The sequence below is a fragment of the Typha latifolia genome, chromosome 9, assembly GCF_019914945.1.
Source record: "Typha latifolia isolate L0001 chromosome 9, TyphaL0001v2, whole genome shotgun sequence".
NCBI classification, from domain to species: domain Eukaryota; kingdom Viridiplantae; phylum Streptophyta; class Magnoliopsida; order Poales; family Typhaceae; genus Typha; species Typha latifolia.
The window spans coordinates 3,303,825-3,327,706 of NC_133094.1; the positions used below are offsets into that span (position 1 = coordinate 3,303,825).

Here is a 23,882-nt window from a genome sequence, read left to right on the forward strand (position 1 = left end):
GAGTTAGTGTATAGTATAAGATATAATCGAATTATTATAATATTTAACTATTATTCTAAAATTAAAAATTATATTTTAAAAATAAGAAAAAAATATATTTCTAAAATAAAGAGGGGCTAATTAGTGATTTGTGATTGAGGCATCCCTTTTTTGCTTGTAATTTTATTGAGGAGTTAAATATATTACACTGTTAACTTTATTTTGTATAGCTTTACCTTCCTCTATTTTATTTAAATTATAACCCATAAATTTTTCGTCCAAGATAATATTATCCATGTGTTTTAATTTAAAAATTATTACTAACTTGAACAAAATTATTTTCCTCCTAAACTTTTATTCTGTATAGTAAGTTATTCTTAACTTTCTCTCATAATACATATTTATTTAATAGAAACACGTTTTTTAACTCATCTTATCATCTTCGTTTATAGTATAATTAAAGTTCAGAGAGTAATATATGCAATGCTTTAATATAATTAGTAATGTGTTTTAAAATATTATAAATTGTAGTTATGTCTAAATATTTTGTGTAAACATATGCACAAGTGTTAAAGATTTGAAGGTGAATTTTTAAAAAAAAAATATATATAAAAAATAAGAAGAAGTGATGCTCCTATATAGGATTAGGTGCCTCTTAGATAGCAATAAGCTATTCTTATCTATAAGAAGATAAAGTTATAGTTGTTGGAAGAATAATGTGATGCATTATTATTTATGCTCATGCTCTTTTCCATCTTGTGTCTCTAGTTGAGGGAATAATTTGTTCTTTTGAATGCATTAGACCAAGTATAAAATTATTTTGTCTAGTTGACAACTTTATGATGCCTTTTCTTCATTCCTAAATAATAAGGATATGAATCAGATGCTCTCAAGGAAAAGAATTCTCTTCAAATTTGACCATCTTTTCCTCCCCATGCATGGCATTGGCATCACACCACTTCAGAATAAAATAAAATAAAAATGCTACATTATTGATATTCTTATGTAGATACCTTAATGCACTACTTATTAAACAACTTGAGAGTACAAAATAAATGACATTTCTTTTCTTAGATTGATTAGAGCGCCTAGGTTAGGTCCGTCGGACGGACAATATAGGGTCAACTCTCTTTAGATATGTACAAAACCGTAATAGGCTCTCTATTTATGCCCGATCGCAATTTGTATATCCTACAACATTCTATAATTTTTGCATAAATTTCTCAGCATACTTATGCAAATATAAATTAAACTTCGGAGATGACTAATCATTTGTCTGACATGTAATTAATTAGCTTATGATATATTAAAAAAAAATAGTGTTTCTTTAACAAATATACACCTTTGCTTGCAATGACTAGGGAGCTCACCAATGCTTACAAGATAGTAGTTGAGAGGTGAAGAATGGTACTATTGGGAAGGCTGCTCTCTTCTCAAAAAAAAAAAAAAAAGAGCAATAGTGATAGAAGAAAAACTCACTGAGAAGACCTAAAAACTATTGTCTTCTCACTCTTGGTATTTCTCCCACTAATGTTCAGTCCAAGGGACAAATATTCTCTCATCTCTCATCAAATCACCACCCACTTTGCACTTCTTTTGATGTCATAATATTCCTCTGGTGATCTTGTGCTCTCACCTGGGACAAGTGATGGCATGCATGCATGCATGTGTTGTTTCCACTAATCATCAATAGTAGCTCCCTGCTAACTTTGGGAGACATCAACAATCCACAGACTTTGCAATGACAAACCCTAGATCTTATAACCATCTTGGCTCAGTGGAAACTCCATTGCAACTTTTGGTGCATCAAGTAGATATCCTCCTTCAATTTATCTTTTTCCTCTAAGTTTAGGGTTTTCATTTTTTATCATACTGGCCTAGTAGGACTTAGCTAAGTTTCACCTTTTTTTAGACCTCTTTCTGATAAAGTGATAAGAAAGTGACTTTTTTTTTCAAGAATGTTTACATAATTGCCATCAGAAAGATTATGGTAATTCATATCTAATTAAAAATAAATCTAATTAATCATAATTAAAGTATGGTAATTCATATCTAAAAAAGATTATTTTACCCCCTTGTATAAATTACTAAAATAATTTAAAAGTTATTCAATACTATACCCAGATAATTCATGTGAGATAAAAACTATTGATAAATATTTTATACTCTGAATTTAAGAAAAAAAAAAGGTATATTAGTCATTTATATTGTTTATTAACTTTAATAATAATTGGTTAGAAATATTCTGTTAAAAATTAAATATAATGGTAATTTTGAGAGAGTAAAAAAAAGTAGCGATAATTATAATATTTTGAAATTTTTTAATACCAAGTATGTGAAAATCCATTTTTCTTAGTGATTTTGATCCCACAAACCTAAAACTAAGGGGGAAAAAAAAACTAGCTCTGATACTATGTTAAAAGCTAATTTATTTGAAAAATAGGTAGCAAATGGATGAACATTTGTAAACCATGAAGTACAAAGATAATTGGGTATGAAGTGGTTGATAAAGATAAAATTTCACACAAAGACAACACCATTCCAAATCAATTCTCTCTTTTGCAACATGAGACTAAAATGGTGGAGCACCACAAATCCACCTTTAGGACACTCTTGGGGATCTCTTCCTTTAATTGTTGCTATTCCTTTGTCTTGGAAGGATGGAAAGGCATCTCTCTCCATTGTATCATATAAAAAAGCAACTATTGAAGCATGGCAGGTGAATTGGGACCAGATGTACCTCACAATGGAGGGTGGCCCAAAAGATAGAAAATGGTACCAAAGTGAAAACATATTCTTAGACTTTGGCTTGAGTTGTCCCAAGAACAAATGATTGCATATGCCAGCTTCAAATTTGATTGTGAGTAGATTGTTTATTTTCGCATGTATATTGTTGTCATTGGAATAATTATTGAAGCTCACATGAGTATATTTTTTTTTATTTAATAATTTCACTTAAATTCTATGAACTATCGCTGTATTCATAAGTACACATAGACCCCTAAATTATTAGAAAGCTATCAAATTCTCCGTCCACCAATTTTTCCTTATGTTTTGTGTTCATAAGTTGAATATATTTTAAACCTTTGTACTAAGAAAAACAGAGGAATGCTAATATAGAAGGATATTCTTGTCTTTTCAATTTATTTTTTGTCACCTTAGGGGGTTTGAGGTTTCTAATAGTTAGAAAATCTATATGTATTAAAAAAAATATGGGAATTTTGAAAATAAACAATAGTTTAGACGTCTAAGTGGGATTTTGAAAATAGACAATAGTTAAGTGTAATCTAAGGTTAGTCTGAGTGTATTATTATATATGTGCTCCAGTTCATCAATTATGTCTAGCCAATGATCCCGATCATATCCAACATTAAATATAGAGGATTGTAAAATTAGAATATATTTTGTTGAATGTACACGATTAATACGAGTGAGCTATGCTCAGCTTGAATTTATTTAGAACCATGCTCATGGTCGAACCAAACTAGCCTATCACAGGCTCAAGCTTGGCTCGCTCTACTACCGAGCCAGCTCGAGCTAGAGCTCGACTCGATCAACTTGATTACATAAACCCAAGGCTCAAATAGCTAAAGGCCAGCTAAGCCCAATTAAGCCCAAGTTTTTGAATAATTATGCAAGTAGAAAAAGTAGGACAAAGGATTTTAATCATCGAGTTATAAAATATATTCGCTTATGTATACAATTAATCATAGGGTTTCGCGAATGGGATAGAGCTCCCATTAGTGTTCCGGAGTTTGAATCCTAGTGACACCGGTTTAACTCGGTGTTCTTAGCCACTCATTGAAAAATAAAAAATAAAAAAATAAAAAAATCATTCATATTGTTTCTCTTTTAAAAAAAAATAATAATAAATAAATATACTGAGAGAGTCCATTAGGCCCATAGCCGTAATACTTAGACTGGGCCTGTTAAGAGTCGAGCAGTTCTAGGCCCGAAACTGGTTGCGGATTCGGATCCTAAGTCCGAAGCTCCACCCAAAAGATTTATTCAATATAACTTGTAAAGGGAAAGTTTCAAATAACACCCTATGTTTTAGTATTTTCTGTACTAACACATTTCAGTTGAGCTCTTTGTAATCTTACCCCTCCTTTATGCCTATAATCTTTACCATTTTAGATGCCTTTTAATGTGGGAATAAATTAGAAAGCATATCAAGGGTATTTTTGTATCTTTGTTCGGAGAGTTAAATAAACTATAATTTAGGATTAAATTAAATTAATCAGACAATTATATGGAAAAAAAAAGAGAGGAATTGAATTAGGAATAGCTCGGATTGCTAATCAAAGAATCACTAAAATGCAGGGTGTTATTTAATAATTTCCCAATTATAGACACTACAATTAATTTCTCATAAATTAAAAATAAAATACGACAATTGGCCCACAGGTTTTTCCTCGAAAAAGGAAAAAAAAAAGTGACCGATTAAAAAATCTAAAAAGATTTAATAAAACACATATTGTTCTCTATATTGTTTAGTGTTTAGATTATTTTTAGAGAAATAGAAACTTACTGTGTTCCAATATCATTTAAAATTGAGGATTTAGGATTAGTCTTCTTATATGTAGATGGCTACTTGGCTGTGTGGAGTTTAGTGGCATTCCTGTAATATATTGCAATGTGTGGTTCCTGCATCTTTCCTAAATCCCACTACAATTCATACACATCATTACAGCAGAAACCAGTTCAATTAATTTGATCAGCCTGAGACGATTTCTAAGCACCATTAGTTGTTGTATTTTTTTTTATCCTTCAAATAGGGGGGTTGTCATTAGTCAAGCTTGGATTGACTGATAATTCGATCCAAACATATTTCAAATCAAACCTAATTGATGTGTGAATAGAGCTCAAATCTTTTGAATCTAAAATTAATAAAATTAAATTAAAGCAGCCCAATTAAAATTTTATTTTATATTTATCGAGAGATGTACTCAAGCTTAGCTTGAAATTAATTTCAGATCTAATCTAACTAATCAAATTGGACTCACTTCAAAAATGAGCTGAAACTTGAGGGCAGCTTGATTATTTTGATGGCCTTACATATGTATCTTTCTCCAAGTAGTTATATTAAAGTTTTTTTTTTCCGACCCTAGCAAAGACTCTTCCCTTTTAATTTTTTCTCCCTTTCTCTTCTCCCCCTCATTTCTTATTCTCCCTTTCTCCCCCATCACTCTTCCTCTCTCACCGTTGCCCTCTCTTCATTATCTTCTTTATAATTCCCAACAGTCTCTACCAAATCCATGTTGTGTCGTCTCTCCTCTCTCCCTCTGCACTTGTCTTCTTTGCACCCATCACCCCTTCGGTATCCCTTCTTTCCTCCACCCTTCCCTTATCCGATAGTGGCTCCTATTTTTCCTGTATTATACATCCTCTCTCTTCGCTTTTGTATACTGTTATAACTATATTATCACTGTCTTCTCAGCCCCCTTCAGCCCTACCGATGCCATTGTGGTAGCCGTCGCCGAAGCAACCTATGAATCATAATTTTGAGTATATCTTGTTCTTGTCAGATCTAAGCCTAACAACATGATCCGAGTCATTTTGGTTTAATTTACTATTGTTGTTTGCTGGGATGGAGATTTTTTTTTTCTCCAGCTTAAAAATTGTAGAGCCGTGTCTTTGACTACCGGATCATGATAGAACTGCAGGCTAAATTTAGGCGCCTTATGCTTGTATTTTTTTAGGTTTGCGCAGTCATATTTTATTTGTGTCAAAGAGCTTGTTACCTTATTTTTGCTATCACACTATTCTCAAATGTAACCTAATGTAAAGCTTGTGTTAAAAGAATTATCATCTTATTCTCATGCTATGTATCAAGCTGACTTACAGGAATGAGTGAAGCTTTGTCTATCTGCTTTCCATACAAAAGAAAATTAAAAAAAAATCTCCAAGCAGCTTTCTAACAGGAAAAACAAAGGAATTTATCACATTATCACATTTACTGTTAAAAGCTTAAGCTTGTTAGGAATATTCAAACTGATCACTGTTTCACTTTGAGACTGTATCAAAGGGATATATATATATATATATATATATAGATGCAGCCTTAATTAATCCCAATTATTATTGGAAACGGTTGTTTTCACCACCCAAATTAGTGAGCAATATGTGCAGGGCTATCACATGTACTACTATTTACCAATAAAAAAATTAATATTTTTAGCACTCTAATATATTTTGAATCACTAAGGAGAGAGATATAATAACACCTAAAATCCTCACCTATTGTCAAATTTTCATATAAATCCCTCATTTAATCTTTTAATTATGAAAAATCTCCGAAGTGCTTCTCTCATAATTAATTTGTTTTGAGTTTTTGTTAGAAAATATCACGTGATAAATTTTATAAGATCTAGCAATCATTTTTACTCTCATATTATTAAAAAAATAAATTAATAATAAGATAGTTATTTTAGAAAATACTACATTTTTTCTACTACATATCATATTTTTTGACAGTGTGTTACGTATAATGGCATTCCCGTAATATATTGTATATTTGTAGTCCTGCATCTTTCCTACTACAAATGATAAGAATCACTTACTTAAAGCAGGTGAGCAACATGCAGGAATAGGTAGCTACCAACCCAGAAACAAACTTCCAGTTCAATTAATGTCAGCCTGAGATGATTTTTAAGCACCATTAATTCTTGTTTTTATCCTACTACTCACGCATTTGAGAGGTGCCCAATTCTAGTATATATTATATACACACACATTTCTAAGGAAGAAGTAGCTACCATTTTAGTTTCTAGCTCTCGAAGAAACACCATGGCAGCCATGGATGGGAGTCGGCCAAAGTTCTTCAAAATTTACCTGCCACCTTCGTTTGACATGATGGTATTCATCTTATTCTCTCCTCTCTCTATCTTTCTCTCCTTCCGGCTCTCACACTCCTCTTGCCTTGCAGAAAATTCCATCAGAATTTACCCATGAGCATCTTAGAACCGAGAATGGCAGGAAAGCCATGCTGTTAATTACCACACTAGGAGTGCTGTGGCACGTCACACTTCACCGCGACGGCTCCGACATCTACTTGGCAAGCGGTTGGCCGGAGTTTGCTCGTGCTCACGAGCTGCTCGCCGGCTACTTCTTGGTGTTCTGCCACGAAAACAACCTGGTGTTCACCGTCGAGGTGTTCGAGCTCACCGGATGCAAGAAGAGCTACAATCCTACGTGGAATTACGACGCACGGCTGACGATCGAAGTCGGAGATGATTCTCCCGACGGTGAGGGCTAGCTCTCTTTCTTGTTCTTCTTGCTTATATCTTTTTCTTTTTCTTTGTCTAATGGTGGCTGCAGGAATGCATGCATGCTTGGAATATTGTTTAAGATGATGAGATGCAAAGTCCAGTTTCATGCTCTACTAAGGTAAAAAAGCAAGAAACGAGCTGCAAGAAACGAGCAATTCAAGAGAGGCCACCTTCACCTATTTTGGTGCCAAAGAAGGAAGAGAATAAGATCTCCTGTGTCGAGCCAGTTCCACAGTTCGAGAAGATCCTGAGGCCTTACAACTTCAACCACAAGTACATGGTAAATTTTAGGGGAGTTGCATATATACCACTCAAATATAATTAATTCCATTAAAGTTTTATCAATTTAACTATAAAAAGTGGCAACTATATACTTTAATACTTCAGTTCAAATTTTATATCTTAATCCAACGGCTAGTCATAGTTTTTTCTTCACACCTGGGTGCAGGATTTGATCCCTTCTAATACCTGTTAAAGGACAAATTATTCATTTTACATACATCATTTTAGGATAGCTTCAAATCTTTCTATCCATAAAAAAAAAAAAAAAACTTTTTGTACTATTTAATAAAATCAAAGGCATGGATGAAGAGCTCTGGAAAAAGTAGAAATGTGGTGTATTCTTATTTGCATTCCATTCTCTTCAGTTAAGAATATTTCACGTCTTTCTACTTGCTAACCTACTAAGATTTTAACCCTTTTCTACTATTACTTGTTGTAATTTTGGTGCTCATGGAGAGTATAACCAAGGGATTTTACACCAAGCATGGCCTCTTGAAGAAGGCTGACATGGTGTTCAAGAACTCGGAGGGGAGATCATGGCCGGTAAAGTTCTACCCTGGTACTGAGGAGGGCCACTTTGGAAAGGGATGGGATAAGTTCTCCTCAGATAACAAGCTTAAAGAAGGTGACAAGTGTATCTTCCAGCTTGTGGCCAAAGATCAAATGAATGTCCAGATAGTGAGAAAATGAGTACTTGGCTGCTTCTTCTTTCTTTTTCTTTTTTTTGACTATGTTTGCATCTTTATATCATGTTATGTTTGTTTGTATTCTGACCATTTTGATAGTTGATTGCATGTAATTAATGAACTCCTTTTACAATTCTTGGCATACTACCAAGCTATGCAATTTAGAGTTTCGATTAAATTTTCATACTCCATAGGAAAACTCTCCAGAACTTTGATGGCATGGTTCCAACTACGTACGAGTGACAGTTCCAAACACTAAGTGAAAGACGAAAAGGCCTCCAGAACTTTTAAGTAATATTTAATCACCAGAACGAGAATGCAAAACCTAACATAATAATGGTGGAATATATTGATTTACACTATTGAACAAGGGTCTTTATGGGACAGCCGTATGGAAATGATTATGGTTGTTATTGGGTTTAGAGACTAAGCGAGGGGTGGCAATTTTTGATCCAAAAAGGTTTTAAACCGGTTCGAGTTTAGCATAATTAATTTTAGATTATAGCTGATTTAAACTCGTTTACGTTAAATAATTAGGTCATTTTAACTCATTCATGATAAACAGGCTCACCTAGCCGTTTTGTTTTGCCTAGGAGGAGAGAAGAAGCCTCTCTCTCTCTCTCTCTCTCTCTCTCTCTCTCTCTGTCTCCTAGCAGAAGGGTTTCGCTCTTCTTCTTCTTCTCCATTCTTGCTCCAAGGCAAGCCTTTCTCCCCTTTTACTCTGTCTCCGTCTCCTAGACCTAGGCTGTGACTTTTGTAATATCTTCTATGTTCTCTTTGGACTTGTTGCAATGCACTTATTTTGTTGTGCTGCAACTGCTTACAAAGTTGTGGTGCTTGTTCATGGGTCATCGCCCAATATCTCTATTTCTACTGTGTATCAAGCCCTTACTAGTTTCCAGTCAAACTAATGAAGTCTTTTGCCTATGGACTTTTCTTTTTAAAAAGAATAATAGAGAAAGAAGAACAAGTAGATTTAAGCCTAATTTAAGCTTAAATCAAGTTCGACTTAAATCTAGTTGAAATTGAATCTTGGATGGCCTATACTTAATGAAATTCCATTAAACATGTAAGCAAATTATAATTTATTTATTATTTATAATCAATATACATATTAAAATGTAAATCTGAGTCTTATTAAGCCGAGCTTGATTATTTTGACAGCCCTACATATATAGGCATTCTCTAATCACCTTTCTCATACGAAGAACAAAGGAAAAGGGAGCAGGAATCAACTGATCACATCATCACATTTATTGTTAAAAGCTTAAGCTGTTAAGAATCAACTGATCACATTATGCACCCCTTTTCCCCCCCTTTTTTTTTGTGATTTCTCTGATGATTCTGAGAGTACTGTCAGAGAGAAATATTCACGCAGCCTTTAAGTTGTTGGAAAGGGTTGTTTTCACATGTATTGGTACAGTTTGCAGATCAAAATTCTAAATTTAGCACTTTATTTTTCGGATCTTAGAAAAGTTATTGTGTTGTGGACCGAGTTAAAGATGAGATTTGGTAGAGTTGATAGTGGGCGATTAGGTGGTAGAATCGATACAGATGATGAAATCTAGAGAGCAGAAGCTGCAGGGATAATAGAGATCTCGCAAGGTAATTTGATACTTTGGGGGAAAAAGGAGGGAGTAGGTGGTCTCGGATTGCGGTATTCAAATGTTGTTAGAGGAGTGTTTGAAAGCTTTGTTCTCAAGTTAGAGCATTCAAACGTCGTTGGTTGGCCACTCAAATGCCTCAATGTTCTCGTACTCTCGAATTTTGGCATTCGAACATAGTTTGCCAATCGTTCGGACGCCTTAAGAAAGACTTCTCTTATGTTCAACTATCAGAACATTGATAACCGGGTGTTCAACCACACGAGCTTGATCCCAAAAGTTATTCAAAAACAGAAAACAACTAATACTATAATATATATGTTCAATCCAATAAACTCAATATATAGCATTTTAATATCTAAAGTGCCAAAATATTTATATTCTGAAGGTTTACATATATATATATATATATATACATATATTGATGTGTGTGTGTGTGTGTGCACGGATTGAATTGGTTTCAAGAGATGTATGGAAGAAGAGGCGATGAGAAAAATTAATCACCATGATCAAAAGGGAAGAATATCAGAGAGAAGGTAGAGAAGGTACATAGTACATGTTAGACTTCTTCTTCTCTTTCTTTCTCTTTCAACGTTTACCTTCTTTTCCCATCTCGATCCTCCTCACATGGAATGAGCCTCCATGGCATTATCTTCATACAATTTGTACTTCACCATTAATCCATGCCTCATGTCAGGTTATTACTTCCATGGCATTGCAATGATAGTCCTTGATTTTATTCCCATATCATGCAAAATCTGTGTACAGAGAGAGGTACCAAAGAATTAATTAGTATTGTTATTTCTTTAGAGACTTAAATAAGGCAAATTGCAATGATAGTCCTTGATTTTATTCCCATATCATGCAACATCTGTGTACAGAGAGAGGCATTAAAGAACTAATTAAGATTGTTATTTGTTTAGAGACTAAATAAGGCAAATTAGTCAATTTTGTATGCGTGGGCTAGTTAAGAGAGGTGGCTAATTTTGCTGTATATATATATATATATATATATATATATATATATATATATATATATATATATATTTCTAAGAAAGAAGTAGCTACTCTCACCTTCATCCAAACATTATTTTAGTCGATCTCTTACTCTCAAAAAACAATATGGCAGCCGTGGATAGGATTCGGTCAAAATTCTTCAAAGTTTACCTGCCACCTTCATTTGACACGATGGTATTCATCTCATTCTCTCCTCTCTCACCTTCTTCTCCATCCAACCTCACACGTACCCTTCTCTCATTGCAGAAAATTCCATCAGAATTTACCCATGAGCATCTCAGAACCGAGCACGGTGGGAAAGCCATGCTGTTAATTACCACACTAGCAGTGTTCTGGCACGTCACGCTCCACCGCGACGGCTCCGACATCTACTTCGCAGGCGGTTGGCCAGAGTTTGCTCGTGCTCACGAGCTGCTCGCCGGCTACTTCGTAGTCTTCTGCCACGAGGGCAACCTCGTGTTCACCGTCGAGGTGTTCGACCTCACCGGATGCAAGAAGTACTATTCTACGTGGAATTACGCCGCAAAGCCGACGATCGAACTCGACGATGATTCTACCGACAGTGAGGCCTACCTCTCTTCTTCTTCTTCTTCGTTTACATCTTTTTTTTTTCCTTTTTCCTTGTCTCACGGTGGATGCATGCATGCATGCGAATGTTGTTTAAGATGATGACATGCAAAGTCCATCTTCATGCTCTACTAAGAAGAAGAAGCAAGAAACGAGCTGCAAGAAACGAGCAATTGAAGGGAGGCCACCTTCACCTATTCTGGTACCAAAGAAGGAAGGGAGGAAGATCTCCTGTGTCGATCCAGTGCCACAGTTGGAGAAGATCCTGAGGCCTTACAACTTCAACCATAAGTATATGGTAAATTTTTCCATATGTCACTAATTTTTTATATAAAATCTCTACAAATATGCCACTCAATGATTGCATGGATACCCCCTCATGCAGAGTATATCCAAGGGATTTTGCACCCGGCATGGCCTCTTGAAGAAGGCTGAGATGTTGTTCAAGAACTCAGAGGGGAGGTCATGGCCAGTAAAGTTCTTCCCTGGTAATGAGGAGAGCCACTTTGGGAAGGGATGGGACAAGTTCTCCTCAGATAACAAACTTAAAGAAGGAGACAAGTGCGTCTTCCAGCTTGTGGCTAAAGATGAAATGAATGTCCAGATTGTGAGAAAGTGAGTGGAATTTAATTGTATTTTTGACTATGTTGTGAACTTTTATCTGTAGATTCCCCTGTTCTTATGTTGTAATGAACTCCTTTTGCATGCTTTTATGAGATACATTTGTTGGCATACTACCAAACTATTCAATTTAGACTTTGATACATTTTCCATACTCCATAGGATAACTCTGTTTAAGAAGGTTTTAACCATGCCCAGAATATAGTCAACAAAAAAAAGTTATCCAGGCCAAAACATGGATGACGCTTTTATCTCCAGAACTTTTCAGGCATGACTTCAAATGAGAATGCAAAACCTAATAACATAATGTGGGAATTAACACTAACAGCTCACAGATTTTGAATAAACATTCGACAAGAGTCATTATGGGATATTACACACACTTTGTGCTATTGTTGACATACGAAGTAGGAAGTGTGCCGCCGCATTAAATAGAGATCAATTCCAACACCTTGCGACATCAATCAGTAGATGAATAGTCACTTACTCAGTTCAGACCATGAGGTTTACAGAGATCTGAGCTCCCAAGCAATTCAAGTCAGAAACATATGCACGAAAATAGTTTCAATTGATGATATAATAGTATGCTCCTTCCTGACTATATCATTCTTAAGCTGCTCACCTATAAGAGGCAAAAAGCGCTAAAAATTAGCAAAAAGATGGCCAATGGTGTGGAAAAGTGCCAGAAATTTCCTCCCTCAGCTTATCAATGTCTCACACTTCCAAACTTATCTACGGAGAGAATTTCCACCACGAGGTGCTTCATAAGCACTTCCAGCACGAGTTGGAGTTTGCCCTAATCCGTAGCCTTGGGGCTGTGTTGATCCATATGGTGAAGGCTGGGGCTGTGTCGATCCATATGGTGAAGGCCCCTGCACCGATGCATAGTTGGGTGGTGCTTGTGTTGATCCATAGGGAGACGGTGACAGTGCTGTGCTGAATCGGGCAGCATTATGTCCAGTGGCCACAGCTGCCTGGGCTCCCACTGTTGCTCCTCTAGGAGCATCATTCCCAGAACCTCTAGGGGCCTCATAGCCACTAGCCCTTGGTGCCTCATAGCTTCCTCCTCTGGAAGCATCATAACCAGCAATCCTGGAAGCATCATATGTGGGACCTTTCTGTACATCATAACCAGCCCGAGATGCAGCTCCAGTAGGGCCTCCACCATATGGAGCTGTACCAGTAGAAGGACCACGTGCCTGTTTCCAAATACCAACAATCTATGTTATCATTATCTTCAAGGATTAGCACAATATGTCAAGAAAGTTTGAGTTAGTAGAAACAGAGAAATAATAATAACACAATCAATTTCCATCACCTGTTGCTGTTTCCTTCAAATATCATACTCTACTGGATCTAAACGGGCAAGCAATATCTTCTTACAATATTCTAAAAGAAACTATGCATATTTCTTCAAATCAAAATGCAATAACCTAAAAGAAAATACATGTGAGAAAAGATGCACGAGAAGCAACAAATCTTTCATCCTTTCAATCTTAAATAAGCCAGATATAACTGGTAAACAAAATTATAATCGTCCTCTAGCTGAGGAAGCATCTTTCTACTACCAGCTCATAATGATGATGCTCTCAGAGCACTGTACTGGTGCAAATTTTATATGCCGACCACTAAAAATATCTGAATCCAGCAGAATTAGTAGGAAAAGCAGGGATTTTGAGTAGATGATGGCTCAAATAAGAACGGGCATCTTAAAAGCTACGCATGTAAAGAGACTAGGAAAAAGTGTAACAGATGTAGGAGTTGATCAAATTCTAGATGACGGACCAGTTACTATAAAAATTTGAAGTATGAATGGGTTGGGAATCATGCAGGAGAGAACTGGGATTGCAAAAGACGATTATAGATGATCCTCACCTGGGGAATCCCATAACCCTCTTCATAAACATTTTGTCCAACAGAAAGATGTCCAGATGTATCATTCTCCTTTGGTGCACTATTGCTACCATATGCCCCATCTATATCACAGAAAATAGAAGGCAATGGCAGTGTGTCAATTGATTTTTAGACTAAATAATTTACTATTTGCGGTGAAAAAGTATCATCTAGTATTCATACCCAAAGCATTTGTAGCACTTTTATCCAAGTTACCAGATTTTGACAATGCAACACGAAGATTTTCCACCTCTCTCACCATGGAAACATAATTTCTTTCCATCACTTCAAGTGACTCATAATGGTCAACCCGGATTTTCCTTTCATAATCATATGTAGATCTGCAAAAGGTAAGGAGACAAAAAAAGGACATTTATAGAGCTAGAGAATACCATCAACAAACAAAATCACAAAGGCTGAAGCATAGATACTATAAAAAAAGCTCAGACCTGCAGTGTTGATATTCTTGTCTGACAGCCTCCAGTTCGGAAATTAGTGCTGGGATTTGCTGCATATCACCATGGTTCCTCTGCAAATCCTGAGTCAGCTGTTGTACCTTGGAAATTAACTCCTGTCTAACTGCTACCAAGTTTTGAGCTTCTGCATGCATCTGTTGCAACTCCACTTTAATAGGCTCAGAAGATTTTAGATCAGCTTCCATGTTTGCTATCCTGTCCATGAGAACTCTCTTCTGTTGCTCTTGCTCAACTTGAACAGCACTGATGTGTTCTTGAAATCTCTGCAATTCCTGCTGAACAGCAGCTAACTCCTGCCTCAATGATGAATGGGTAGCAGCAAGCCTTTGGTTCTCCATTGCAAGCCTCTCCATCTCCACGTGTTGCATAGCAAGCTTCTGCTCCATAATTTCTGGGGGAGGCAACATTTCGAATGGAAAGGCACCAGATGGAGCACGGATTCCTGGACCAAATGGATCTGGGTGTAGCACTCCAGGGCCAGGAAGTGGCCGACGTTGGTGAAGAGGTATACGCCCTTTGCTTCCCATATTCCTCAACAAAACTGGGCCTATCAATGATGACGCCAATTCAGGCACAACTAATTTTCAATCATGGAATCATTCTTTGACATGGGAATAAAGGAGAAGAGTATGGAATTTAAGCATCGCAAAAGGCACAAAATAGAGTGATTATATAAAATATTCTTTGCTGAATAGCTACTTGCTAATTAATTTGATCATTGTCCTTTGCTCCACTACAGGACCACAGGTTTTAATCAACTTACTAAAATAAAATTTAAAAAGGTATGGATAGTGTAGAGTAACTATATTTTGGTTTGTCTCCAAGGTTCTAAATATCAATATCGATCATAGAAAAAAACTACATATTGGCAATATCAGTCATTTTGGCTATTGAATCGGCATTTTACTTTCAGAATACTTTTTAACTACTTAAATTCTAAAAAATGATGTAAAACATAGGAATTCCCAAAAGTTCATAAAAATGACAAAATTCAGAAAATTTAGATTACTCACATAAAAGAAAAATAAAATAATATGAAGAGTGCAAATACTAAGAACAATATTAAATTATGAATGGATTTAGTAAATACATGTGCTCATTGTTGTCATCACCTCAGAATAGAGGTTGCAAAAAGCCTCTTGTAAATGAGGATAACAACCACCTTTGCAACAAAGGTCATCCTAGGAGGTTTTAAACTAAAAGGTAAAAAAAGGGTGGAGTGAATAAAAGAAATAGAAACAGAAAAGAAAAAAGAGAAAGAAAGAAAAATGGGAAGAAAACATAAAATTGGCACCCAGTACATTAGGACATCAATAATTAAATCCAGCTTTTCATATGATCTACATATAATCTGCATAAAAAAGAAAATCAAAATTTGTGTTTACAGCAGATATGTATCGACTGACACAGCCAATACTAGGCCATTTTGAACCGAAACCAAGGAAAATTTGGTTTTGTATCAGTAACGGTCAATACCGATGGGTATCGGTATCGGCCAATACATCAAACCGTTCATCATTATCTCAGCTCCTGTTTTTGGTGAAAATTTGAGAATTAAGATTTTGATTCTCAAAGTGTAGTAGCCTAAGATTGGTTCAGTTCTTGATTCCAATTAATTATCTGTCGCTACATTGAATTGCAACATATTTCGAGACCAATATGATTGGTCCATATTTTCGCTAATGGATATATATTCTAGCCTAAGATATTGCAGTTTCAAGGAAATAAGTTTATCAACAGGGGGAAGATCAAGCACAAAGTCCTTAATTTATAAGAGAATGAATTTCTAATCAGTTGATTTTATGTGACTCACTGAATCTCGACACATCTCAATTAAATTGCTGAAAATTTTAACATGCAAAATTTTAAATTCTAAATTTTAGATCTTTGAAGGCATCTAATAAGTTATCATGAAGACATGAATTACTGTGAAGTGCTCCAAAAGTGTGTCCACTAGACAACCCAATTAGATCTAACTTAAGCTGATTGTAAGCCTGATTTGTGATTGATCAAACCAAATGGGTCACAGTAGAGTAAGTCATAAGTCCACTTTCATCGAGCCAGTTAATTTTCACTATAACTGAAGTGTAACTATGTATTAAAGCCTTTGATATGATTGTAGCACCTGTTTATTATGCTCAAGAGAACCTAGGGAATGGTGATGGAAGCCTAGCGTATCAGTTATGAAGGGAAGAGTGGAACTCCAATTTCAGACAGGTAGGGAAAATTTTAAGGTGGCTCTATTACATGACTAAGTCTAGTCCTTCAAAAGTGTTAACCCAACAATTATAGATTGATCACCGTATATTAAATAAAACAATGTAAAATGCAAAATTCCTATTGACAATCAGTTACTCTTGCATAATGTTTAACCCTAGGAAAACCTACCACCTGATAACTGATGCAAGCAAGAGTAGATTACAGAAAGAGAGCATCAGGTAGAATATAATGATCAATCTCTTGTATCATCCTGGGAAGATTTCCTTCTTTATCTTTCAAAATTGATAAAAATATATCGAACTTCACAGAGAGATAAGTATTAAAATCCCTAAAATATATCAGGTAGTATTGTGCCTTTTGAGGGTAGATACTCCAAGGACAACGTCTTCCACCATACAGACAGCACTATAGGGTTCGCTTTAATCCATCCTATCTTATCAATGACATATCTCTGGAATAGCAAAATTCAAGCAGGGTTGAGTTTTGCATTTTGCAATATTAAGAACACAAGTTTGCCAACTCAAGGTCATCCGATTCCTTCTCTTCTCAATCTCAGAACAATGGTAAGATGTCCTATGGATTTGGTTCGCCAAAATCTGACATTGCTCTTATTAGATATGTAAAATAATTCACAAAAAAAAAAAATCACTATCTAACAATTACAGGTAATCCTCCCTAAATCACAGAAGACAGCATCAACTTTAAGCTACAAAATTCGTGAAAACATGCTAAGAATCATCCAAACCAGCTCAAGACTCCGAGCTTTTATCTATAACCTACTGAACCGGCTCAAGATTTGTTCTTTCGGACGTGATTTTAGTCCAGCAGCCTCTATTGAATCAAAGTAATTTGCATTTCTCTAAATTTCTTTCTTATGAATTCAGAAGCTAATTGCCTACAAGAAATCCAAGCCAATGGCAAGATAAATTCATCATCCTATTATGCAAAAAATGGGGGGAAATTGAAGAGAAGAAGAGAGAAGGCACCCGCGAAAAGGATAACCGTGGGACTTGACGAGATGAGCGAGAATGGAGGACTTACGAATGAAAGGATTAGGGCTTCCTCTCCTCTGCGCTTTCGGGTAGGGTTGGCGATCACACAGCTCAGACGCGGAGAGGATGGTGTAAGAATAGCCGAATAGGGCTTCTTTTTTCTATTGGATGTTAAATTGCCAATGCTTACAAGAATGAGGTTTATTTTTATTTTTTTTATTTTTATTTTAGCAAGTTTTTGTGTTTTAAGGAAAAAAAAAAGACTGCATTAAAATTTAAACTTGGCAAATACAAAAGTCTCCCCAAAGACCAAAAATGCACTAGGGCAAAAGGTAATCCTCATCCCAAGTACACTCGAAGCCTAAGATTTTACCTTTACAAGCAAGCCAATCTGCAACGCGATTAGTTTGTCTAAAAATATGTGTAACTCTACAATTATTAAAATTGCTAGCTAGGATTTTTATATCGTCAATGATAATTAAAATGGACCGAGGAGGTGGTTGACCCTTGGCTAAGATATTAACCAGTATAGTAAAATTTGTCTTGAGCCAGACATTTGTAAAATTTCTTTCTGTAATAGTCCTTAATGTTTCCCTAATGGTTGTGGCTTCGACAGTCAGCGCAGATCAATTACCTATAAGGTACCCGCCGACTTTCACCTCCTAACCTCCTCCTTACTTAAATAAGCCAGCGAAAGTGGCCGACTTAAAAAACTTACCTATAAGGCTGAATCTTAATTCCAACATACTTTCTTTCATTTTTTTTTAGGTCGAAAGAAACTGCTGTTGCAGCATAACTTTGGATTCACTGAATAATAGACCCATAGTCAGTAGCAAAAGCTTGAGCAGTAGGAGAGATTTGCCAAGCTTTAAACAGTTGGGCCTATGTGCTTGGCAGAGGTTGTTGTCTTTCAATGGATTCTTTAATATGGACCTTTACTTCACCACTAACCCTTCACCAGCAGTCTCCACATTGACCTTCTTAGACTGGGAACCCACTTCCTTCAAGTAGGAGCCGTCATTAGATAACACCAATGGGTTGGAGGCTTGAGAATAGGCGAGATTGTGGGGGGACCAAAATGGGGGAGACGTCCATGGGAAATCACTAATTAACTTCTATACTATTTAAAATACAACACTCTAGTTATTTAGCAAGTTACCTATGTATTATTGACCAAACTGTAAATATAAAATAAAGATATAAAAATTTATAAAATAAGATTAGAGAAATATTTTCTCTCATTTTGATAGATATTTTAACAGAGATACAAGAAAGACCACTTTTTCTCTCTATGTGTCTTATATCCAAACAACAAAAAAAGATAAATTTATTTCTTATTTTTTAGGTTAAATATATTTTGTCCTCCTATACTTATGTCCAAAATTATTTTACTTCTTGTACTTTAAAAAATCGAAGCAAGTCCTTATACTTACGGTTAAAGTGAGACGGTTAGTTTTTCAATTCAAATTAATGGAGTGTGCCTAAAGAATTTCAAAAAATAAATAGTGGGCTGAATTTCCTTCATTTTTATTTTTTTACGAACAAAAATATCATTCTCTTCTTATATAAGCATTTCTTTCTCTTCTAATAATATCTACGTGTTTTCTTTTTCTTACTTTCTAAATTATGTTAACTATACAGTCAATTTTATAAAACCTGGTTTTTATAAAATTTAATATTTATATAACATCTTGGAACAAGACAAATATAGAGTTAAAAAAATCAGATAAAAAATCATATATTTTGCTTAATAAATAAGACTATGTTATTTTGATTATTCAAGCGTGCTCCATTATCTTTGATAGAAAAACTAACGGTTTAAATTTAATCATAACTTTTATTTTTTTTTAATCTTTTGTATTTTTTTCCATCTAAGTATAGCATAAATATACATGTATTCAGATATAAGTAGGGGTGTAAACGAGCCGAGTTTGATCGAGCCTGGCTCTATTAATTTCGAGCCTGTCTTTGTGATTAAGCTTGAATTGAAATAATTTCAATCCGAGCAAATTTCGAACTCGAGCTAATTTCGAGCTTTAAACAAGCATAAACGAGCTGCTCAATTAGCAATTTCAAGCCTTATCAATTTCAAACCATTTTCGAGCATGAGCAAGCTTGAATTAATTTAGGCTTGAATCAAGTTTGAAATAAAACCTAATTCAACTATAAAGATATAAATATTATCAAAATATAAATTACAAGCAATAAAGATAAATGAGTTAGAAAATTACAATCAACCAAAATATAAATTACAAGTAACAAAGATAATTGTCTCAAAAAACTACAAGCAACCAAAATATAAATTACAAGCACCATTTCAATTGTATAAGAAAGTTAAATTAAACAAAAGTATTTCTACTAAGTTGAGATAGGAACATAGTTCTTAATTGAACAAATCTAACATCCCTCAATATCATCAAAAGCAGACTCAAACATCTTCACTTCCAAGTTCCAACTTCTCTAACAACAAATCATCATTTTGAATCTCTTCTATCCTGATCAATCAACCAAGATAAATTTATCACATTAATACAAACAAAGTATAAAAGTAAAACCAATGTATGAATCAAGATAAAGATATCATACTAAATGTATCATACCAATTCATCTTGCATTTCCAGGGAACTCAAGCTCAACAAATGAAGCTACATATTATAATGGTAAGAAAAATTTAGTAAAACAATATTGATACTATAATAAATAAGAAACAATAATCAATTTAATAATAAAATAATTCATACCATACAAATGTAGATTATCAATCCAAAGACTATGGAAGTTTCACAAAAATATTCTCCATGGTACAAGAGTTATTCTACAATTTTAACATATAAAATAAGTATTAAATCAAAAGAAAGTATCAAATTTTAACTAGTAAAGAACAAAATAATAGATACACATACATTAGTGCAAGTGATTTGCATATTTGTGAATTCCCGAATCCAACTTCCTCCACACACCAGTGCCTCCACTGCATCAGGATTCAGAGAACTACGAAAGTCATTAAGAACCCTTCCTCCTGCACTAAAAGCAGACTCAGACGAGACAGTAGTAACTGGAATAGAAAGGATATCACGTGCCATCTTTGAAAGAGTGGGAAACTTTAAAACATTTAATTTCCACCAGTCCAAAGCATCAAATTTAGTAGTCGTATCATCATAATCAAGTATCAAAATTTGCTCCTCCAAATAAATTTCCAACTTGGACCTGACAGGTTGGGTTGAATGTGATGATCCTACAAATATTTGAAACTCTGCTCTGCCCTTTCCTTTTACTTTTAATCCAGATGATACAATACTACCAGTTGATTCCCTCTCATTTGTTGAACAAACAGAAGCATCTTCAACAATCCTACTTGATGATTTTTCAAGCACATAAGTATTATAAATATCATATAATACTTCTTTAACCTTCCAGATGTTTTCTTCGGCCTCAGAAGTAGAATATATCTTAGGAAAACAATATTCTACAAGCTTCAGTTTGAGACAAGGGTCTAATATTGCTGCTATTGCCATTAACATGTTGCAATCTCCCCAATATTTGTCAAATTTCTTTTTCATCTCCATGACCATATTATTTAAAAAGGGAACCTCACTTTCAGATGCAATGTTAAGTGACTTTTTTATCTTCCACACTTCAGACAAAAAAAGATTAGCTGTCGGATATAAACTTCCAGAAAATATGTTAGTGACATCATAAAATATTTCAAGAAATTCACACACTATTTTGGCCCTTTCCCAATCCTCTTCAGAATGAAGCCATTTGTAGTTTGTATCCCTAGTTGCATATTGTTGAAAAACATTTTTATAAACCAATGCATGTTCTAGCATAATATAGGTCGAATTCCATCGAGTCGCAACATCCAAAGCCAACCCTTTGGAAGTAGTAATAGATAATTGTCTTGCAATTTCTCCGAATCTGTGAAGGCGTGAAGGAAATTTCTTCAAATAGGTGACACTGCATCTAATGTTTTCAATAACATCTTTAATAGCATGTATCCCATCCCGAACAATCAAATTCAATATATGTGCACAACACCTAATATGAAAAATGTGTCCCTTAAAGAATAACTTTCCTCTAGCATGAAAGTTCTCCATTATGGCTTTAGCTGCAATATTATTAGAAGAGGCATTATCCAAAGTGATACTTACTACCTTGTCTTCTATACCCCAACTAATCAGACATTCAATTATAGCATCTGCAACAGCAACACCAGTATGCGGAGGTTCTAATTGGCAAAAATTAATCACACGTTTATGTAGTTTTCAATCAGAATCAATGAAGTGAGCAATCAAAGACATATAGCCGACATTTTGATTTGATATCCATAAATTTGATGTCAAACTGACTTTGCTAATACCTTTAAAGTATCTTTTCAACTCTTGTTTTTCAATCTCAAATACTTTAATGACATCATTTCTAATTGTATTTTTAGATACCCTCTCATAACGTGGATTTAGAGATTTCAATAAAATATTGAACCAATTATGTTCCACCATATTGAATGGATACTCATGTACCATAATCATTTTGGCTATAATCTCCCTTATTAAAGTTTGATTATATCCAGATGCAAGCAACTTTAGATATTGTTCTTCTGCACTAGAAACCACACTACTATTAGAAGCAGAAGGGAATGAAAGAACCCTTTGTTTCTTACCCAACAATCCATTGCAATTTTTTACGTGTCTCTTCAAATGTGTAGTGGTACCATGTTTAGGCACAAAATACTTTGCCGGAAAAGTCAAACATTGAAGTTTTTCTACTTCTACTCCTTTCTCCATTACATTTATCTTTTTATAAAACTGTCATACTTCAGAAGTCCTTCTACCCCTTTTCTGTGTAACATTATTATTTTCCTCTTTAGTTTGTGTTTCAACACTAGGTATAGTATCACCTGTTTCTGATTGTTGAGATGGCAGTTGAGAAGACAATAATTTATGCGACATTCTGCATACATTCAGAATAAGTATAAATTCACATGCTTCTGCAACCACAAGATGATCTATTGCTAAATAATTATAAATTCACAAAGCCCCAGTTAAATGCATAAGTAATTGAGAGATGCAAGAAATAAAAAATCAACTTCACAATTCACATGCTTCTGCAACCACAAGATGATCTATTGCTATATAAATTATGACATGCTTGACAAAACTTAATGCCAACCAGATGTCTTCCTAGTACATTTCCTGGCCAACATATTCTTTTACAAATAACCAAGCATTAATCATAACTTGATCATCAATTACTTCCAAATAGTAGTGCCCTTACAATGATAGAGCTTTGTTTAGTCTTTTGTTTTTAATTAAAGTAATTTGGTGCTACAAATATTTATTAATGTTATAGTATCTTTTGTTCACTGTTTCGCATACTAGTGCTATTCTGTGCATACTAACATATTAGGAAATTGATTTTCTGCACATATGTGAACATTCGCTGTCCTTATGCCTGTGAAAAGAAAAGAATTGGTTGCTATCATGCATTCTGTGGCAATTTTGTGAATATAGAGATGAACTTTATTTGCTTTACAATTCCCACTATGGTTTTCTTTGTCTCGCAGTATTAAGTACTTAATAGTAGCATGCAAACTATTAAGTACTAGAAGTAGCCAACTAGAATTAATATTCAGTTTCCCATATCAATTTTAACCAATCAAAAACACACTACAAGAGTAGAAAGTGGAACTCCACTGGTACAGCACCGATCACTTTTACTTAGACCACAAACAAAGAGAGAACAATCTAAAACCACTTCAGATCATTCCAATGAACCTCAAAATCCAATCTTTCTTGACGAACAAGCAACAAAACATAAACCCCAATAGCAGAATCCCTCAAAACCTTCACCTTTAGCAATCTACGACAGATCCAACATTGAATCATACCTTGAGATCAAATATCACAGCAGCTTTAGGGTTCCTCTTTGTGGAGGTGGTGCGGAGGTGCCGGTATGCAGACGTGGTAAGGTCGGTGTCGGCGTCGGCTGAGTTCGTAGTGGGAGTAAGAACGGCTGAATGGGTGAAGAACCGAAGAGTGAAGATTGGGTTTTGACTTTTGCGGCTGCTTAGCTCTTTTGATCTAAATCATCTAACTTAGAGAGCATGGAGAGATAGGGTTTTGATCTAATGGCTGAAATTTTAAATGGGTGAAAGGGTTTTGATCTAATGGTTCATATTAATTTAATATTACTCATATTATATTTTATATATATATATATATATATATATATATATACTCGAGCCTTATCGAGCCGACTCGGGATCAAGCTTGGC

At 34.8% G+C, this 23,882-nt stretch overlaps 3 protein-coding genes across 6 annotated transcripts; 1 reads left to right on the plus strand and 2 right to left on the minus strand.

The window, feature by feature from the left end:
• Nucleotides 1-6,964: 6,964 nt before the first annotated feature.
• LOC140795044 (putative B3 domain-containing protein Os06g0632500) lies at nt 6,965-8,222 on the plus strand. Its single transcript, XM_073147404.1, has 3 exons — nt 6,965-7,226; nt 7,331-7,530; nt 7,989-8,222. Exons 1-3 carry the CDS (start codon nt 6,965-6,967, stop codon nt 8,220-8,222), a joined length of 696 nt encoding a protein of 231 aa, XP_073003505.1.
• Nucleotides 8,223-12,326: 4,104 nt separating this feature from the next.
• Nucleotides 12,327-17,796, minus strand: LOC140795154 (protein FLX-like 2). The gene is made up of 5 exons (XM_073147564.1): nt 17,658-17,796; nt 14,370-14,943; nt 14,104-14,261; nt 13,903-14,003; nt 12,327-13,226 (listed from the first exon to the last, which is right to left on the minus strand). The coding sequence occupies exons 2-5, from the start codon at nt 14,921-14,923 to the stop codon at nt 12,756-12,758; spliced, it is 1,284 nt and encodes a 427-aa protein (XP_073003665.1). The 5' UTR covers nt 14,924-14,943; nt 17,658-17,796; the 3' UTR covers nt 12,327-12,755.
• A 2,039-nt stretch (nt 17,797-19,835) lies between these two features.
• Nucleotides 19,836-23,697, minus strand: LOC140795155 (zinc finger BED domain-containing protein RICESLEEPER 2-like). 4 transcript variants are annotated; one of them, XR_012110255.1, is made up of 5 exons: nt 23,496-23,694; nt 20,512-22,558; nt 20,350-20,423; nt 20,209-20,253; nt 19,836-20,103 (listed from the first exon to the last, which is right to left on the minus strand). XR_012110255.1 is itself a non-coding variant. In XM_073147567.1 (5 exons), exons 2-5 carry the CDS (start codon nt 22,555-22,557, stop codon nt 20,083-20,085), a joined length of 234 nt encoding a protein of 77 aa, XP_073003668.1. In that variant the 5' UTR covers nt 22,558; nt 23,496-23,697; the 3' UTR covers nt 19,836-20,082. The 4 variants fall into 4 exon arrangements, 3 of the variants coding, with proteins under 3 accessions (XP_073003668.1, XP_073003667.1, XP_073003666.1); XM_073147567.1 differs by lacking the exon at nt 20,350-20,423 and having other exon boundaries at nt 20,512-20,627; nt 22,506-22,558; nt 23,496-23,697; XM_073147566.1 differs by lacking the exon at nt 20,350-20,423 and having other exon boundaries at nt 20,512-21,526; nt 23,496-23,696.
• Between the last annotated feature and the right edge of the window lie 185 nt (nt 23,698-23,882).

Excerpts from the sequence above, each read along its gene's own strand:
- LOC140795044 (XM_073147404.1), top strand. The coding sequence starts at position 6,965 with ATGCTGTTAATTACCACACTAGGAGTGCTGTGGCACGTCACACTTCAC. Across the intron at positions 7,227-7,330 it reads CGGAGATGATTCTCCCGACG|ATGATGAGATGCAAAGTCCA; the intron begins GTGAGGGCTAGC and ends ATATTGTTTAAG. Across the intron at positions 7,531-7,988 it reads ACTTCAACCACAAGTACATG|AGTATAACCAAGGGATTTTA; the intron begins GTAAATTTTAGG and ends GTGCTCATGGAG.
- LOC140795155 (XM_073147565.1), bottom strand. The coding sequence starts at position 21,705 with ATGGAGAACTTTCATGCTAGAGGAAAGTTATTCTTTAAGGGACACATT. Across the intron at positions 20,254-20,511 it reads TGCAAATCACTTGCACTAAT|CTTCATTTGTTGAGCTTGAG; the intron begins GTATGTGTATCT and ends TATAATATGTAG. Across the intron at positions 20,104-20,208 it reads TGGAAATGCAAGATGAATTG|GATAGAAGAGATTCAAAATG; the intron begins GTATGATACATT and ends TTGATTGATCAG.
- LOC140795154 (XM_073147564.1), bottom strand. The coding sequence starts at position 14,923 with ATGGGAAGCAAAGGGCGTATACCTCTTCACCAACGTCGGCCACTTCCT. Across the intron at positions 14,262-14,369 it reads CAAGAATATCAACACTGCAG|ATCTACATATGATTATGAAA; the intron begins GTCTGAGCTTTT and ends TACCTTTTGCAG. Across the intron at positions 14,004-14,103 it reads AAGTGCTACAAATGCTTTGG|ATGGGGCATATGGTAGCAAT; the intron begins GTATGAATACTA and ends TCTGTGATATAG.